General features: G+C 41.7%; 1 protein-coding gene and 1 long non-coding RNA gene across 3 annotated transcripts in view; one reads left to right on the top strand and one right to left on the bottom strand.

Annotated features, from left to right (window-relative positions):
* avl9 (AVL9 homolog (S. cerevisiase)) overlaps window positions 1-9585 on the bottom strand; it is a 21666-nt gene extending 12081 nt beyond the window's left edge. The window contains exons 1-4 of the mRNA XM_017704530.2: window positions 9354-9585; window positions 4838-4958; window positions 2902-2987; window positions 1527-1598 (exon numbers count right to left, since the gene is read on the bottom strand). Coding sequence (XP_017560019.1) covers window positions 1527-1598; window positions 2902-2987; window positions 4838-4958; window positions 9354-9437 — 363 coding nt within the window. The 5' untranslated portion in view covers window positions 9438-9585. The remainder of the gene's footprint in view (window positions 1-1526; window positions 1599-2901; window positions 2988-4837; window positions 4959-9353) is intronic.
* Window positions 9527-19120, top strand: LOC119265027. 2 transcript variants are annotated; one of them, XR_005131345.1, is made up of 3 exons: window positions 9527-9640; window positions 10610-10819; window positions 18158-19120. It is a non-coding gene; the product is annotated as an uncharacterized LOC119265027 (long non-coding RNA). The 2 variants fall into 2 exon arrangements; XR_005131346.1 differs by lacking the exon at window positions 9527-9640 and adding an exon at window positions 9699-9905.

Raw genomic sequence — 19120 nt, 5'->3', positions numbered from 1 at the left:
TTTACAGCACAGAGCCAACAGAAATGTAGGAACAGCACATTTCCAGCTCCCTAACGTCCTGATGTGATTCAATCAATCAATCAGGATCATGGCTGATCCAGGTATATTGGAATGGATTGGATATCAGTTAAAGCATATGATTTATATATATATATATATATATATATATATATATATATACACACACACACACACACACACACACATACACATACACATACATACATATATATATATATATATATATATATATATATATAAACAAGTTCTATTTGTTTTTTGAATATAGGCAAAAGGCAGAAAAATAAAAAATAGCCTGTCACAAAATTTTACTGTGGTATTAATTACCAGACATGCTACAAAGCCAAAAGTATGTAGACACTCATCCTAATTATGCATTTCAGGTGTTTTAGCCACACCCTTTCTTAACAGGTGTATAAAATCAAGCACACGGCCTTGCACTCTTCATAAACATGGGTCATATCGAAGAGCTCAGTGACTTTAAACGTGGCACGGTCATAGGATGCCACTTCTGCCACCAGTCAGTTTGTGAAATTTCTGCCCTGCTAGATCTGCCCCAGACAACTGTTATGCACTGTTATTGTGAAAATGAAGCAAAAGCCACAAAGCAGCAGACCATACAAACTCACAAGGTGGGGCCGCCGAGTGCTGAAGCGTGTAGCGTGTAAAAAACGCCATTCCAAACTGCCTCTGGAAGCAACATCAGCACAATAACAGTGCAAAAGAAGCCTCATAAAATAGGTTTCCTTGATCATTGTGTGCATTGCCAAGCGTCAGCTGGAGTGATGTATAGCACATCCCCACTGAACTCTGGAGCAGTGGAAATGGTTCTCTGGAGTGATGAATTATGCTTCAATATCTGGCAGTCTGATGGGCAAATGTGGGTTTGGTGAATGCCAAGAGAACGCTACCTACCAGAATGCATAGTACTAACAGTAAAGTTTGGTAGAGGTGGGATAATGGTATGTTTTCAGGCTTTGGGCCGCTTAGTTGCAGTGGAGGGTAATATAAATGTCTGTGTGCTGTAGCATTAAAGACAATTGTATTTTTCCAGCTTTGTGACAACAGTGTGGGCAAGGCCTTTTTCTGTTCCAGCATGACTGCGCCCCATGCACAAAGCGAGGGCCATAAAACCCTGACTTCAACTCCACTGAACACCTTTAGAATAAAATGGAATGTCAACTGCAAGCTAGGCCTTTTCATCTAACATCAGTGCCTGACCACACAAATATTCTTTTGAATGAATGGGCAGAAATTCCCAATAGACACACTCCGAAATCCTGCCCAAAAGCATTCTGAGAAGGGTGTAGGCTCTTATAGCCATAAAAAAGGGACCAACTCCATATGAATGCCCAAAGTTTGAGAAAGGGGTGTCCAACATAAACACAGGGGATATCAATATTGCTCCACAATTCCCAATATCGGTTCATCCCTACATTCTTTAGTATTTTAACTCAATGTTTATCAATGAACAAAACCCTGAAACATGGCTGGGTGTGACTTACCACTCTGCTGAGCACACACACACTCTTCTGCACAGTCTCCCTGGTGACATCAGCCTGTCGCACCTTCAGAGCCTGGAACACAATGCAACACTTCATCTGTCTAGATTACAAAAGCACTACCGGAGGGCTCCTAGAGGGTGAAACCATCTAAGCCAGGGATTATCCTATTTTATCCACATTTTTATTCCAAACAAGCAGGAGCTCACCTGATTCCACCTATTTAATCAGTTGATCTCAGTCTTTGAACACCTGATCAAGCGTGTTCCTGCTCTATTAGAATAAAAACCTGCAGCATGGCTGTTTGTCTGTAAGGACGCCCTTCAATATCAATATAATCATCATTTTTCTTCATTACAATTTTACACTTGCGAATCAAATCGAATCATCAATTGAGTACCGTCACATCCCTTAACAAAGAATAACTGAAATATTTGTCTCTATAAATATTTACACCAAAACACACAAACAGTACTAAGGAAAAGTCACAGAATATTTTCTATTGATTTCTTTTCCAGTTATTCTCGGTCTAAAAAGCCATTAAGGGCAGGTCATTCATTTTCAGCACCAGGACAAAAAGCACAAAACATTTAAAATATACAAAATACACAGAAGCCTCAACAACTAAATATCAGGTTTTTCAGTATTTGGTATCTCCACCCTTCGTCTTCATGACCACTTTCGTTCGTTTGGGAGACTTCCTTCCTTTCACACGTCCAAAGCTCAGTCTTCGCACACAAGTAAACACAAATGATCTATAGCATGAGTGCAGCTTTCTTTGACAGTGGCTGATTTGGTGGTCTACCAGGTCTTGCATGGTTGTTGTTGTTGAAAGTCCCGTTTTCTCTAAATAATGAATCATTTTTAGACCTCTTGTTTCTTTTGGCTTTCCTCTTCCTAATGCAAGTGGGTCATCCTACATATAATATCTTTTATCCATTTTAGATGCACATGAGAAAGAAATGTTCAAGGGAGCTGAGGTGAGTTTAGGTAGCTGCTTGTGTATTTAGTGTTTATTTGAAGGAGAAAACAATTTCATGGAGATCTTTGGGAAGCTTTTGTTGGGAGGACACAGCTGGAACTGGTTGGTTTGAAGCCTTAAAGGATGGAAAAGTTAAAAAGGCAGTTTTTTTATGTGAAGAGTGGACAAATGTAGTATTATACTGGGTATGTAAGTTGGTGTATTTTGTGTGTGTGTTATATATATATACACACACACACACACACACACACACTTCTGGTGCTGAAAAATGAAAAATGAGTAATTATTGTCAGTTTTATCTATAGAAATTCAATGAATCATTAGGTCGTCTCTGACGTTTGAACTGTAATGTATAGCAATTCCAAAAAACTGTGTAAAAATCCATTGTGTGCAAACCTTTGCTTCTATCTGTCTGTAGCAGGAGACTCCATACACACACTTCATTTCTTCATTCAGAGACGGTAAATGGAAGTAAACCGTGTCTAAAATGAATAAAAATAAACAAACATTACATAATATTCAGCAAATGTACTTCCCAGTACAACAGATTTGCTGTGTAACAGGTTTACATTCCATGTTTTAGTGGAATGCTGCCCCCCATCCCTGTGACCGTCTTAGTAAATTTTCCTCTGAAGTAGTGCAGAAAAACAAAATCACATTTAAAAATGCTCTTTACTTTCTGTATTCCTCCTTTATTTAATATAGGCAGAGCCCAATCTGATTCACCAATGGCTAACTACTAATGTACACTTATTATTTACTGTGCAAAGATAAGCTTCATTTTATAAGGGAAAAAAGCAAAGTGTTCTCCTTATTTAATTAATTCTGATATTAGTAGCCGCCAGTAGAGGTTATAATTAATATTTATAATATATTATAGGGTACATTCAGATATTCAAAATTGAAATTTCTGATGATTTGGATATACAGAGTAAATAAATACATTCAAAGGTTTTAGGCACCTTAAAAATGAGGTTTAAAAAGCTATTTATCTGGGTAGTAGGTGTTTATTTCCTTAAAAACACGGATATATTTGAATATAACCAAATAACATCAATGCAGTATGTTTTATGTCTGTCAATGTGCTCACTTTACCATTTCTGAACCTCTCCTCAAGTGTAGCCAGTATTAACTGTAGTTGTAACCTAGTATTTGGTTTAGCTAATCAACAGTTCCATTAAGTGACAGAGGAATTCTGCAAAACTTCTAAATGATGCAATTTTTAAGATGTAAACGAAGTCCTTCAGAGTGGTTTGCTGTGAAATGCTCCACTCCAGAGAAACGTCCCGAGTCCAAACTGTTCACAGTGGTGGTGATGGGAGCCAGACGTCTGAAGACTATAATCTAATTATCAATATCAGCATTACGTATAAAACCCAGAAGACATGTGTAGGTTCACTGGTAGTTTTAAAATAAAATGGATATATTTCTGTTGGACATGGTGACTCCTGGTTCCTATCACCACCGCTGTAAAGAAATGCAAGTTTCTCTACAAGGACACATTTCACATTAAAAGCACTCTGCTTGACTTTTACATCTACTTCCCAACTTCTTGTTACTTTTCACTGTATTAATGCTTGTTTGAAGGTATTCTAATGTAGTGGTTTCAAGTGACAAAACACATTATTGCCCAGACAAATGATGTAATGAGTTAGTTTAAGTTGAATAATTAGATTAGAACTGCTTAAGCTATTTGGACAATACTGTATATCGCTGTTGTCAGCACAAAACCTTGTATCTCCAAAATGGTAACTTTACAGGAAAAGGAAAAAACCTGCATTAACTTCAATGTAAGTCAATGGAACCAGACTTTTTATACAAGTAATTTTGGGACATTTCTTTTTGGTCCATTCATCATGACATTTACACACAATGTAAAGGGCATCAGACATTTTCAGATTACGCCAAAAACTGGAAAACGACAAAAGTGGAGATGCGAGGTTTTACCCCGACAACAGTGATGTGTAAAGCTTGTCTTTTTTTAAATAATAATAATAATAAAATAAATAAATAAATATTAAAAGGGGGGGGGGAGGCAGTCATGGACTGGAGGTTAGGGAACTGGCCCTGTAACCGGAAGGTTGTTGGTTGGATTCCCAGCATGACATGAGCACCCCATGACTGAGGTGTCCTTGAGCAAGGCACCTAACCCCCAACTGCTCCCCAGGCGCCGTGGATAGGGCTGCCCACCGCTCCGGGCAAGTGTGCTCACTGCCCCCTAGTGTGTGTGTCTATTCACTAGTGTGTATGTGGTGTTTCACTTCACGGACGGGTTAAATGCGGAGGTGGAATTTCCCCGTTTGTGGGATTTAAAAAGTATCACTTAACTTACCTTCCTGATAATTGTGTGCCCCGTCAGGCAGAGCGAGGAAGGGAAGATACTTCCATTTCTCTGGCAGGTTATTACTGTCATGACCTTCAGCAGGAATCAGCGGAGGATAGGAGAACTCCACCTGAAAAAAATCAAGCAAAACAGCTATTGTATAATTAAGGTTGTGAGAAATATCTGACTGAGCAGAAAGCTAAAGCTGTTTTAGCAACACCAAGTGTCTACGTTAACACAGCCTACAGGACGAGGTACTGTAGCATGTCTGAAGTTATCTTAAGAGATTTTATCCACTTATCTTAGAACCTTCTATCCACTGTTGTTCTGCCATACATACCAACGTTATGGCAAAAAGCATACATCAACACGGGTTAGCACTATTCAGACAGGATTACTCAGCGGATGCTATGGTATTGCAGGTGGTTGCTGTGGTAGTCCAGGCAGTTGCTAGAAAGTTGATATGGTTTTCCAGGTGGTATCTAGGCTGTTGCTATAGGTAAATCATGTTGCTAGGTGGACTGTTATTCTAAGTGTTTGCTAGGCTGTTTCTAAGCAGGTTCAATGTTATTGAACATGGTTGTTAGGGTGTTGTTAGGCACTTGCTAGGTGCTTGATATATTATTCCAGGTGCTAGCTAGGGTGTTGATATGTGGTTGCAATGATATCTAATGTGGTTGCTGGGGTGTTGTGAGGGAATTGCTTTAGTACTCAAGGTAGCTGAAGTACATAGGAACACCCTACTCAAGGTAGGGTGTTCCTATGTAGTTGCTAAGGTATCCAAGGTGGTTACAAGGGTTTTCCAGATGGTAGCTAGGGTGTTGCTATGTGGTTGCTGTGGTATTCTAAGTGCCTGAAATCATGTTGCTAGTTGGACTGTTATTCTAAGTGTTTGCTAGGCTGTTTCTATGAAGGTTCAATGTTATTGAACATAGTTGTTAGGGTGTTGTTAGGCAGTGACTGGGTGGCTGATCTACCATTCACCATTCAGACAGGATTACTCAGCAGATGCTATGGTATTGCAGGTGGTTGCTGTGGTAGTCCAGGCAGTTGCTAGACAGTTTATATGGTTTTCCAGGTGGTATCTAGGCTGTTGCTATGTGGTTGCTAGGTATTCTAGGTGCCTGAAATCATGTTACTAGTTGGATTGTGTGCTAGTGTTATGTGCTTGATATAGTATCCCAGGTGGTAGCTAGGGTGTTGATATGTGGTTGCAATAGTATCTAATGTGGTTGCTGGGGTGTTGCAAGGCAACTGCTTTAGTATTCAATGTAGCTGATAGGGTGTCCCAAGCTGTTGCTAAGGTATCCAAGTTACTAGGGTGTTACAAGGTAGGTTGTGGCTTAGGTTTCATGATAATATTGAATCCCAAGTCTTCAATTGATTCCTGTCAATAATGGCAGGACAAAATACTCACACAGATTTGTTACATTCCCCCACCATCACACTTGATTTAATTTAAAGAAGAACTGATCCGATAAACTAGGCATTAGATGACTGTAAATAACACTGGGCTTCATCGAGAGCATATTCGGAAATGGATAAACAAACACAGTGAAATACATAAAGTCAATAATCACTGTACAATATTTGTATACTGCAATATTAGGGCTTTTCTTAGCAAATAAACACCCAATCATTAGATGATGCACAAAGAGACATACAGCAAGGCCAAAGACATTCTAAAACATCTACAAATGTTCTTCAGCACGGTCACTGAGTGTAAACTTGCTGACAGCTGATCCTCCACACCAGCCCAATAAATAATGCATTAAAGCAGGAGCACATTTGCTGTCCCTTAAAGAAACTGATCGAACAGAAACAGATCAAATTTACCATGCTTTCCCCTTTACTCCAGACAGGTGATCGGCCAAGACATAATGATGTCTGAAGCTCGCTTCTTCAGTTTTGGCCTGGAGCTATGAGGCTAATGTACCTAACAAGCAACGGAAGCCTATATCCAGCCAAGTAGCACTGTGCAAACTATAATGGTGTGGCAATGATGACCAGACGAATGTGCTGCATACACAGAGACATTTCAGTAACATTTCCATTAACATTTCATTCCATTCATTAAAACTTTATCAGCGTTAAGATGCAAAGCTTCAGCTTATTTTACAGATTCTGGCTCACTGAAATGTTTTTCTGCACAAATGTCACGCCGCATGCTTTCTGCCACATGGAGGGATGACCAACGAAGAGAAAACATTCCACAGGCGTGCGCTTCCTTCATAACACGGCAAATGTTAAGAAGCAATGCTTTTATAAATAGTTTTAAAAACAGTGAATTAGAGAGCCAACACCCTCTGCCCCCTATTTTGTTTCCAAGTGATGCTGGACACTGGTCAGACAAGTTTGTGTTTAGTATAGGGGAACCATTGGAGAAGCCCTAATGGCTAAAATTTTATCATTTTAGCTCATTTTATTCTGTATTATGGAAACAAAGGGGTTACATCCTTGTAATGACCCATGGAAAACTGGTCAATCCGAAACTGTTTTACTCTGTGCTATCTAGGTAGATATAGCTATGTGAGCCTCCCTCCTAACTCACTGGTTAGGCCTTCAGGAGCTTAAGAGAAGTCCTAACATTAGATTAACTATTAGCATGATTAAGAAGTGACACAGGAAGCGATCACATCTTCCAATAGGCCAATTTTTGTGAGTAACAGTGAGTCCTGACCAACACTGACTGTCAGGACTATTACAAATTTTAGCCAATGTTCAACTGTATTAGCCATCTCATCTGATGCATCTGATCCACTCGGACCAGCGCAACACTCACTAGCACATCAGTGTCACTGCAGTGCTGAGAATGATCCACCACCCTGCTCTGTGGTGATCCTGTGGGGTGTCCTGATCATTGAAGAACAGAATGAGGGGGGGTAACAAAGTATCAGAGAAACAGATGGACTATCTGTAACTGTAGAACTACAAAGTGCAGCTATACAGTAAGTGGAGCTGATAAGATGGACTATGAGTGTAGAAATAAGGAGGCGGTCATAATGTCATGGCTTTCACGTCATCGGCGTAGATCTTAAATTTTTAAAACAACAAGGGGTCCAGCTGTCAGATATTTCATCAATGACCATATTTCAAGAACAAATCAACCACTGTATTAAAGCTGAGAGTAACAGATGTTAGATGGGAGTCTCCAACTGTTCTCGAAGTTCTCTTAAGTTGCACACTCATTGCAGAAACAGGTTTTTGGAACTGGAAATCTCATTATTTTTAGCTAGCTAAAAATAATCTTCTGAGCTTTCTCAATGAAATGCTGATGATGGTAAAGCAACAATAAATCTGAAGGCACAAGTTTTCTTTGGAGACTATTTTGCCTCACGACGCACTACATGTACTCCTCCACCATTAATTGATTAAAATAAACGGATGAAAATGCATTTTAAGCCAAAACCATCAGAAAACGATGGTTCCTAACACTACCACTCTAAACCCTTCTTAGTCGCTTCCCTAGAAAAAGAGAATTTCACAAGAAAACCACTTTGAACGACTTTGTTTACATCTCAACCAGCGTTTCTGAAATACGGTGGAGTTCCCCTTTCACTCAGCATGGCTGCTATTCCTCCTTCGCTCTGACGGTAGGAATAACACAAGTTAACGTGGTGTGTCGTTTAATGCGCCCAACTACTCGTCTTCTCTAGCTGTTTATTAAGTGCACCAAGTACCAAGATTACCGGCGAGGTTTAACGCTACCTTCACCACAGAGGCTAGCAACGCTAACCACCGATGTCCGGCAACATTAACGAATCGGTTCTTTTGAACATGTTCATCTCAGTGAATCAACTGAACCGACTCACAATTCTCATAACATCTGTGTTTATGTCTGCTGCGTTATGTCTATGTTACTGTGACTGGAATAAATAGTTTAATGACATTTGGAACCGTCACCCTGCACAATGTTACCTAAACTCCAACTATGAAATACTACACTGAAATATGTTGACAGCCTTTCTGAACTCTTATTTTCTCACTGTAGCCTAGTTGTTTAGATGCACCGACTCTCGGCGAAATTAACGAAATCAGACGGATTTACTTCAGCTTTAATATCATTGTAAGTGGACGAAATCGGCACAAAGCTGACTTTTAAAAAAATCAGCGAATCCATCAACTTAATGGTGTTTGGTTCTCTGAAACGGACAGTTCGAGCGAATCGGTTCGCAGAACTGAATCAAACTGGTCATCGCTGTTTGCTAACAAGTCTGTTGACAGTGTGGATCAAACGGGTGTGTCTTTCCTAAACTTTAATCCGAAGGCAGGGAAAGCAGCGGGGGCTGTGCTCTATGAAAAGGAAAGCTACCTTCAACAACGCGAAGCTGAGGTCAGCTTCTTGTTCGAATTTCCCCGTTCCGCCTTAAATGGTGCAGCAGCAGCAGCAGCGCGCCAGAATGTAACTGCTGCAGCATTTAAGGTGGAACGGGGAAATTGGAACAAGAAGCTGGCGAACAGAGAGCTGACTTCAGCCTCGTCAAGCTCAATCCACCATCAGAGGTGGTGGTCACTTGTGTCTCACCTGACAGCCTCGCTTGTGATGAAAGCCGACCACCACGATGTGCAGCACGGGTCCTTTGGGTTCCTCCTTACCGCAGGACTCCATAACGCGGCGGCCTGAACTGCAGTTCACTGGATTTAGAGACGGAATCACGCAGAAATCGCCGAATCTCCCTTCATTTCCCGCATTGATAGTTCCTCATTAATCCAGTCACACAGCAAGTTTCCGCTTCGTGTGACTTCACCACTGAGTGACGTCGCCAGGTCGATTGTGCGGGTTGGTTCATACGGGTCATCCGCCTTAAAGGGGTAATCCACCCACTTTTAAATTTCTTCGAGCTTGAACGGCACATATGTAAACAACGTTGTTCATATTGTTTTTGTTTTGCAATGCGTCACTCCATAGAAATGTACTGTCAGAGCTGGTGAAATGAAGCAGAATTCTGAAGATTTTAATGCCTCTGAACACCTCCCTCAGAGTTATGACGTAAAATGTTTACGGATGCACTGCTTTCATGGCAGTTTTGACCTGAACATATAATGGTGTCGGAGTTGTATTCTGTTTAGTAGGAAGGTAAGTTAAGTGATACTTTTTTAAGTCCACCTCCGCATTTAACCCATCCGTGAAGTGAAACACCACATACACACTAGTGAACACACACACTAGGGGGCAGTGAGCACATTCACCCAGAGAGGTGGGCAGCCCTGGCAACGGCGCCCGGGGAGCAGTTGGGGGTTAGGTGTCTTGCTCAAGGATACTTCAGTCATGGACTGTCGGCACTGGGGATCGAACCGGCAACCTTCCAGTCACAGGGCCAGTTCCCTAACCTCCAGCCCACAAGTCCCCCCCCACCCTCTTTTTTTTTTTTTTTTATTTATTTTATTATTATTATTTCAAAAAAAGACAAGCTTTACATATCACTGTTGTCGGGATAAATCCTTGTATCTTCATTTTTCAGTTTTGGCGTAATCTGAAAATGTCTGATGCCCTTTATATTGTGTGTAAATGTCATGACAAATGGACCATGTCCTAAAATTACTTGTAAGAAAGTCTGGTTCCATAGATGTTAATGCAAGTTTTTTCCTTTTCCTGCAAATTTAGCATTTTGGAGATAATTGGGGCAATTGGGGGTTAGGTGTCTTGCTCAAGGACACTTCAGTCATGGACTGACAGCACTGGGGATTGAACCGGCAACTTTCTGGTCACAGGGCCAGTTCCCTAACCTCCAGCCCATGACTGCCCCCAAATCATGCCCCCATGACTGTGGTTTTTTGCAGGGACTCTTATTGTGAAGGGCGGGGCTACTGAAGGCTAGTGAGCGTGAGAGAGCCAACAACAGGACCAATGAGCTAGGCTGAGGGTGACCTTCTCCTCCTGTGTTCTGTTTGCTGTACCAGTTCTAAATGAAGCCACATTGTGGACTTTGAGCTGTCCATGGACAGGTAGATGAGACAAGAGGTCGGTTCAAGGCTTCGGTGGAGCGTCAGGTAAGGCACACTCACTTGAAGGGTCATGACATGGTGGGTGGAGGGGTGCGTCACCTCTCCCCACATGCAGGTTAGCTGAAAACCCACCTGCGGCAGCTGATAGAGCAATCAGGCATTCAGTGTATGTCCTCCATGATTTCCTTACCCATTGTTTACCAGCCCAATATGACTTGGTGAACATCACGGTCAAAGTTACCCTTACAATTCCAGTGCATCTGCGCGAGGTAAGATCGTATGATGGTATGGGTGACTGGTCAGCTCATTTGCAGCAATTTGAGATGCTTGCGGCTCAGCGATGGAAGGGCCAGCCCTGCTGGTACTTTTAGCGCTACCTGCTGACATTACTGTAAACAGTTTATGGAACATATGTGGCCCGTGCACATTAGAGAGAGACTCAGTTGCTGCCTACATAGAGAGTATATGAAAAGACTCACCTGTGGAGGCTTCGCAGCCACAGCCCATCATAGTTTGTTGTTGGACTCGTTCCTACAGGTGGTAAGGCTGGTAAGACCAGTAAGGCTCCAGGAACAGTTGCCTGGGGGGGAATATGCAAGCTGCAACCAGGTTCATTCAGCAGTGGAGGACTGCTGTGACTGGTGTGTTGGCGGTGCAGGGAGGGGAGACACTGTGCCAATCAGTGCTGCAACCTTAAGCCAGTGGATAAACGAAAGTCAGTTAGTGGCCACTGCAGACTTTGGGATGAGTGCAGCATAGATGGGCCACTTATAAACTTATTACTGCCCTTATTGACACTGGTTTGGTGGTGTCACTGCTGAGTCCAGTCATGCTCCTTCACACTGTGAGCGGCACACCTACCAACTGGGAACCACCTAGCTGAAGTCAGCGGCCAAGTCGACATGAGAAGGAGAAGGCATCTTTCGGTCATGGTGGGAGGCCTGAACTTAGTACACAAGGTTTGGCGATTATTCCTTGCGGTGGCTGGGGCCATGCATGACCTCAGGAGGGACATGTTGGGCTTGGAGGTGGGACAAGTTTAGCTGTATGCGGTGGTTAGTGACTTAGCTGAGGCAGAGAGTCAGGGCTTCTTGGCAGTATGACCTTCGTTCTCCATGGGGGAAGCCACCAATCCTGGAGGAGCTGTACATGCAGCACAGCACTGGTGGGTGGATCCCCAAGGGTATCCTTGTCAGCATTGACAACGCAGTAGACAATGGACAAAGTGGAACTATAACCAGTTGGTCAAGGGCCAGAAGTTTCCAGTGGAGAGATTTGGGGTGTACCCTGCACTGCTGGAAAAGACCGCCCTCCCAAGTGGAATAAATGGGACCTGCCTCATGGTGGACATGCTGCCAGATGTGGTGTATTGAATGTACACCAGAACATTGCACCCTACGGTGCTGCATTGAGACTGCCTGACTCCGAGGCTGGAGGAAGGTTAGGGGTGCCCTAGTCCCAAAACAAGGTCCCCCAGGAACCGTCCAATGCACCCTAGCCACACAGAGAACCTGACCAGACTCCATGACATCACTAGACCACCAGTGAAGCACTTCATCAGCTTTGTAATCCCTGCAATGTCCGTCAGTGACCCAGGAGGACTGTGACACAGTGACAGCTAAGAGGCTGAGCCCAGAGGGGTACCAATACCCCCTCCAGCTAGGAGCCCTGATAAGTGGAGGCAGTAAACCCCTAGACATTTGTAGACTTGGTATGGTGAGACGTGGGAGCACTCCTGGACGAAGGGGTGGGGGGTGATGCGGGGAGCAATGTGAGCCAAGAGGTAGGCTGAGGCTGACTTTCCCCTCCTGTATTCCGCTTCCTCTGTCGAGTTTTAAATTAAGCCCCATTATGGACAAGAACTTCAATTTGTGAAAACCCCCATGTGACAATATTTTTAAAATCCATTCATGGAAGACGGGTACATGCTGGGTGTAAATAAGCAAAATAGTCACCAAAATCATAGTGTAAGGTAATTTAATGTAAAAAGTCTCAACATGCATATAGGTTCACTATGTATCCTCTAAAGTGGCATGGTTATTATTTTTAGTAATGCATGGCCACACCTTAAAAAGAATCACCATGACACCACTGGCACTCATAGTTTTGGAAGGTAAATGTAATGGCTATATATGCATCGTAGTAATCATGACCCCTGGTTCCGGTCATCACTAGTGCACAGAAATCTGAGATGGCAGAAACAGTTGAGGGTTCAAAATTCTTGAAGCTTCACAAAGAAGCTCTGATCTAGGATCTATTCTTGTCAGCAAGGTTATTGTAAATAAGGGAGAATTCTGATCACAGATCAGCACCCTAGTGCTGAGAAGCTTTAAAGGCCCAGTCATAAAACATCTCTTGGTTGATTGACTATGTATTGCATTTGGGTGAAAAGTGTAAATTAGATTTTTCAGTGAGCTGTTCTTTTAAGTAGTGTAATTGCTAATATTGATGCTACAAAGGCTTGGATCATTTTAGTTTACTGTAGAGTGTGACAGCCACATTTCCAAAAAAAAAAAAACAGCATTTACTTTTCCCATAGAGAAAAATGGCTTATTGCCATTGTGAAGCATGAAGAAGCTATATAATCTACTGTGTCTACATTCTGTTTACAAAAGACATCTTTGGTGTAAACATGACAATTAATTAATTAATTAATGACAGTTCCACAAAAATCTTGATGGCCGGCTGCCTCTACCTTTGTAATTAAAATAGAGGTGTTGAGGTCCAGGAATTTACAGTCTCCCCCATTGCTAGGTTTGGAGGTATAGATAACCAGATGTCAAGATAGACTAACCATTGGGGTCGTTACATGACAAAGGACCGCTCTCTACAGCCCCCACGCATCACCCATGAGAAGACATACAAAATGCAAATGAGATTAATCCGAATGGCAAGGGAAAAAAGAAAGGAGCAGAAGTTACAAAGTTAACAAAACAAATAAAATAAAATAAAATAAAGTAAAATAATATTTAACACCCCCCCCCCTTCTTGACCATACAGAAGTGTGGTCAACATAGGTTAATTATTCATATACCTGTCTAGACATCAGGTATAGGCATTTTAACTTAAATGTAATCGTTTGTCACCACAGAAATATCTCTTATTATGGTAAGTTCTACATCTGTTTGTGCCATATGTACATGTTGCATATTCCTAGCTGTATAGATACAAGATCGTATCATGGAATAAATTATCAGTACAGTAACACAAAATGTGACAAAGATCAGTCAAATTTCATGACAGTACAACCACCACAAACCCAACCAAACACTCAGCCAGTCTCCCCAGTCTTGATCCATTTGGGTAACATGATTACGTAGATCCTTTAGATCATTAATATACCCATTAAGATCTGCAGTGGGATCAATAACATCAGAGCAGCATTCAGGGCCAACTATCGCACAAACACCTCCTTCTGAGCCAAAGCATAACCCAATGCAAGTTTATTTTGTAAAATCATGACTCTATGAGACTGAAGGGTGTTAGAAATAATACCTAAAGAGTGAGCAGTGTCATTTGCTAACCTCTCAATTGCATGAGATAATTCCCTTATTTGATCTAATGCAATCATGACTCCATAATTTGGAATGAGTGCACCTAAAAAACAAGACCAGAAAGTTTGAGTGCAAGTAAACTGTTCGATGCATGGACTTGACAAGAGTAAATGTTGCATCGATGTCTAATAAAGAAGAGTTAATGTGTTGTGTCTCTGAAATGTTTGCAGCATAAGCTGAAATCGTTTATGAGGAGGCAAAAGATCTAGGGTACCATTCTTATGTAGCCGGATGTTATCTGGTACCAAATATTTAGCACTGGCAAATGATTCAGTGTCTTTTTACCACGTACTTATTTGGTCATCGCAATTTACTGGCCCACAAGTACTAGGAACATCTAGAGATATTTCAGACATATCCACCTCAGATGTATTTTCAGGATGATACATTAAAATGACATGATTTCCTTTATTAGCACGATGATTTGAGAAAGAACGTGTGAAATTCTGTGGTCTCATTGCTGGTAATAAATAAGTTAATGAACATCGACCATTAAATCTAGCAGGTAATTCACTGAAAGCAATGCTACCACATAATGCTTTGGGAATTTCCCCTAGAAATGGTGATGTAACTGAATGTTTTTCAACACACCAGGGTAATTTAAAAGGAGTTATAATGTCTGTAATATTATATGATGGAGCATATGTTTGGTCACAGGTTAGCATGCCAGGTGTACAACACTGAGTGGTCTTTGGCTGGGTTACGTTGTGGTATGAACTGACATTGACATTTGGAACATTAGTATGTAACACGGCACATGTATCGCAGTCAGAAATAGCATGTCCAGACCATGCCAGTCCTGCGGATACACTTACCGGGTGCGGGGGACAAAGTGTTGTCACTGTCTACATTAGAGACAGGACTACCCAGGAATGGCGTGTATGTCATAAACAGAATGAAAGTCCTGAAAACAAAGTTCGGATTTATGTTGATCATCTTGGTCATCTGCGAGTTGGTGAGATTTCTGCCTTTGACATCGATCACTGATGATACTGTCTCCAGTTGAACACACACATGGTCTTCTGTCAGGGGAACTCAAAGTATTCTTGGCTGGTTCAGGTTGTGTGGTTCTTGGGTTTTCCCACTTCTGGTATCTGTAAAACAAAAATACCATAAGCAGTATCTTGTTGTGATAGTATGGCCAACATGGAATTTTGTTCTAACATTGTATTCTGTGCCACCAGTCTGACCCTACCTCACCTTTCGGGTCCTAAGGTCCTAACTGGAAGTGTGGAGATGCTAGTCGTCATTTAGGGGTATGGGAAATCTTCACTTTGGGGATCACCACTGCAGCCTTCAAGCCAACAGGTCTGCCCCAAAGCCCTTCCAGTTAGGCCACCCATGTGTCCCTAATAAAGACGGTGATACAATTTTACAATGTGAAGCATGTGTCCACGCTTTACGAACTTGACATAGAACTGCTTCAACCTTAACCAAGAGAACTTAGAACAGCCTCTTCCTTTTAGCCACTGATGAGAACAGCTGTGTGATTCTTATCATGACAGTCCTGACCAAATTGCATCTACTCCCCCCCTTGAATATTTGTTTACACCTCATCTCTTTTGGGGTTCTGCCACCTGAAGTGGAACTTCCTTGAAGCCTTGTAATAAAATTGCAAGCTTTTTCTTAACAAGCTCCAAACATAATGGAAGTTCCCACTCTAACATTATATAAAGAATGCATCGGCCTCAACAGCTGTAAAGAATTCCCAGATCATGTGAAATTTAGCCAAATGGACTAAATCCTTATCTTAAAAGCTACAATGAAAACTGTCACTTCATGTGGTGGAAAGCACTCATCCTGCATTTTACAGTCTTCGAGACTGTGAGCTGAGACCCTTGCAGGACTGAGTCAAGATTAACATATGACAATGAATTTCATATGTACGTCTTGACCGACCTGATGCATATTTATGTTTCGATTTCTGTTTTACCAGAAACTTATCAGGACCTTACTTATTAACATGGCAGACTGTGATGAGCATGTCCTAATCTTACACTGTAGAGTCAATTAGCAGTTTGTTAATGCTATCCTTTAAGCCTATGATTCATCTTGTGTATCTCATCAGTTCAGGACATCTGCTCATATCATTCTACAATTACAGCATTTGGCAGATGCTCTTATCCAGAGCAACTTACAGTTTGATCATTTTACACAGGTAGGCGAAGGAGTCTTGCCCAAGAACTCTTATTGGTGTAGTATAGGGTGCTTACCCAGGTGGGGATTGAACCCCAGTCTACAGTGTAGAAGGCAGAGGTGTTACCCACTACACTAACCAACCACACATTCCACACTCACCATTCTACTACAGGTATTTACAGCTAAGGCAAACAGCAGATTCACCTGACCAAGTTGTAACCTTTAATTAACTGGCATTATTGAACTACCCTAAGTTCAAACTCTTTTGAAGGCAAATGGTAAACTGGAGAAACTTTGAAAACTGTGAGAGCAAAGCCAATTGCCACTTTTTTGGCACTATTACATCTACATGAACCAATAGCCACCATGGTCCTGCATGCAAAAACATGCAGTCATAAATCCATAAAACTACTGAAGGTACCCGCAGGTTACACAGACCCCAATACAGCAGCCTTAAAACAGTGAAGGACTGAACTTTTTACCATGGTTAAAGTTATTAACTAGCTGGTTTATGATTCACAGTAGGTTTTATCTACCATCTATTGTCCTGCTCATGTATAATTGGCTATAAATACGCTCCCACAGAAGCCATTGTTATTTCAATTGATCCTTCTCTGTGGGAATGGCAGAAAACCAAGTTGCTTCCTGGATTAACTTTACAAGTTTATGTGCAAACTTGGGGATGACTGCCCCACCCACAGAGTTTTCCCTAAACTCACTTTACTCTTGTCCTTTAACTTTTTCTTGCATGTACAAGGTCCCTTTTCACCACAGTAGCGGCATGCATCTGCTCATGCCCTGAACTATGGGACACAGTAGCTGTGTGCAGTTGGGCCACCTCAGCTTCTGCAGTATCACCATCAGCTATTTGAGAGCACACCTTTGTCTCGTGTGTCATTAGCATCAGAAAATTCACTTTCACTTTAGGATGGCTGAATTCTTTTGCCATGTGATCAGGTTGTTCAGGGTGGAAAGGTGTGTTCTTCACAGAAACGTTATCCTGTCCTATCCTGATGAGCACATTCTTCGGTTAATTGCTCAATCTTACAACGCTGTTCTCCCATTCAGCAAAGTGTGCCACTCTCTGAAGACCTGAACACACCCCTCAAAATCGTTCTTTTTCACATATTTAGCTAGGACTGTGAAACACTGCTCCTGACTCCACTCTGAGCTTACTGGCAGATCGAACTTCTTACACAGTTTAGCCTTTCATTTAGTGTAGTGGTGTTTGTTAGTGTAGTGGTTAACACCTCTGCCTTCTATGCTGTAGACTAGGGTTCAATCCCCCACCTGGGTAAACACCCTACGCTATACCAATAAGAGACCTTGGCCAAGACTCCTAACTTTGCCTACTTGTGTGAAATGATCAAGTTGTAAGTCACTCTGGATAAGAGTGTCAGCCAAATGCCATAAATGTAAATGGTAGGTCTACCTCAAATGCACTTCTGTCTGCATGTTGGGTAGATGTGGATTCTGTCTTAGGAGTGGAACCAGCCACGCCTCTGGAAAACCAAACTCGGCTTCCTTTCTGCATTTTAAGTGCTAATCTTTAAACTTAGACAATTACAAACAAACACAAACAACAAACAGTAGATCTGAACTCCTCCCCGTGACAGGATGCCACCTTGTGCTCTAATCAGGAACTGTGTAAAGACCAGAAAATATTTATATATTTCTGCGCCTTTCCTAGATAAAGGAGGAGGAAATCTACAAGAACAGAATTAAAGAACTGAAACTGTCCCTCGGTAAGAAACACCTTTCTACCAGATGTACAGCCGACCAACAAGAATAAGTCCTGCAACCTCTCCATACACATCATATGGAGGAATCTACATATAAGACAGACAACACTCCTGCTCTGGTTGTGTGTGTTGAGTTTTGTGTTTCTTTCACTCACCGTTAGTGTGCGAGGTGAAGGGTCAGTGTCTTTACAGCACAGAATCAGGCACCAGCAGACGGTCACCGGATTCTTGTTTTCCGTTCAACGGCAGCAGATGTTTGCAGCATCGGACGTCTAAAAAAGCCGGAAAACTTTGCGGATCTCAGATCCCACCTTCGTCGCCAGAACACAAGTATATTCCTTCTTCACAAGCATTCAGAAATACTGTAAATAGGTTCAGTTTCATTAAAGAAAGGCCCGACTTGTCTTGCTGAGTCAGAAATGTGGCCCTCAGCTGCATATTCAGAAAAAAAGGACACACATAAATGGGACGGTTTTAAGAATCTCTAATTCCACCTCCGGTTAATGCTGATAAAATGGCAGTTTTTAATGGTAAAATTAAGAAACGTTCATAGTGAGAAAGCGAATAAAAGAGTGACATTCGGCTCTTCCCTTATAACCTTAATGAAAGATCATATATCTGAATGCACCCCACATTATTCTGGTCCCAGTGTGAAACATCACAGAACTTATAGCATCCTCTACTGCCCAAAATCATTCACTGCATCTCTATGTAGAAACAGCAGACTGCATTCATTGTATATTCATAAGCAACCATTACAACATGCATTTTTACCCGGAATAATAAGAATGTTTTATCTTAGCCGTGACTTTATATAATGAACTTGTATTTGCTCTGTATTTATTTTATGTTCTGGCCCTTGTGTTATTTTTGCATGTCCTGTATGTTCTTGTGGAGGCCTACCAAGTTGA

Source organism: Pygocentrus nattereri, chromosome 13, assembly GCF_015220715.1.
Source record: "Pygocentrus nattereri isolate fPygNat1 chromosome 13, fPygNat1.pri, whole genome shotgun sequence".
In the NCBI taxonomy this organism is placed as follows: domain Eukaryota; kingdom Metazoa; phylum Chordata; class Actinopteri; order Characiformes; family Serrasalmidae; genus Pygocentrus; species Pygocentrus nattereri.
The sequence above is the reverse complement of the archived record's forward strand: the minus strand, read 5'-3'. Positions and strand labels throughout refer to the sequence as shown.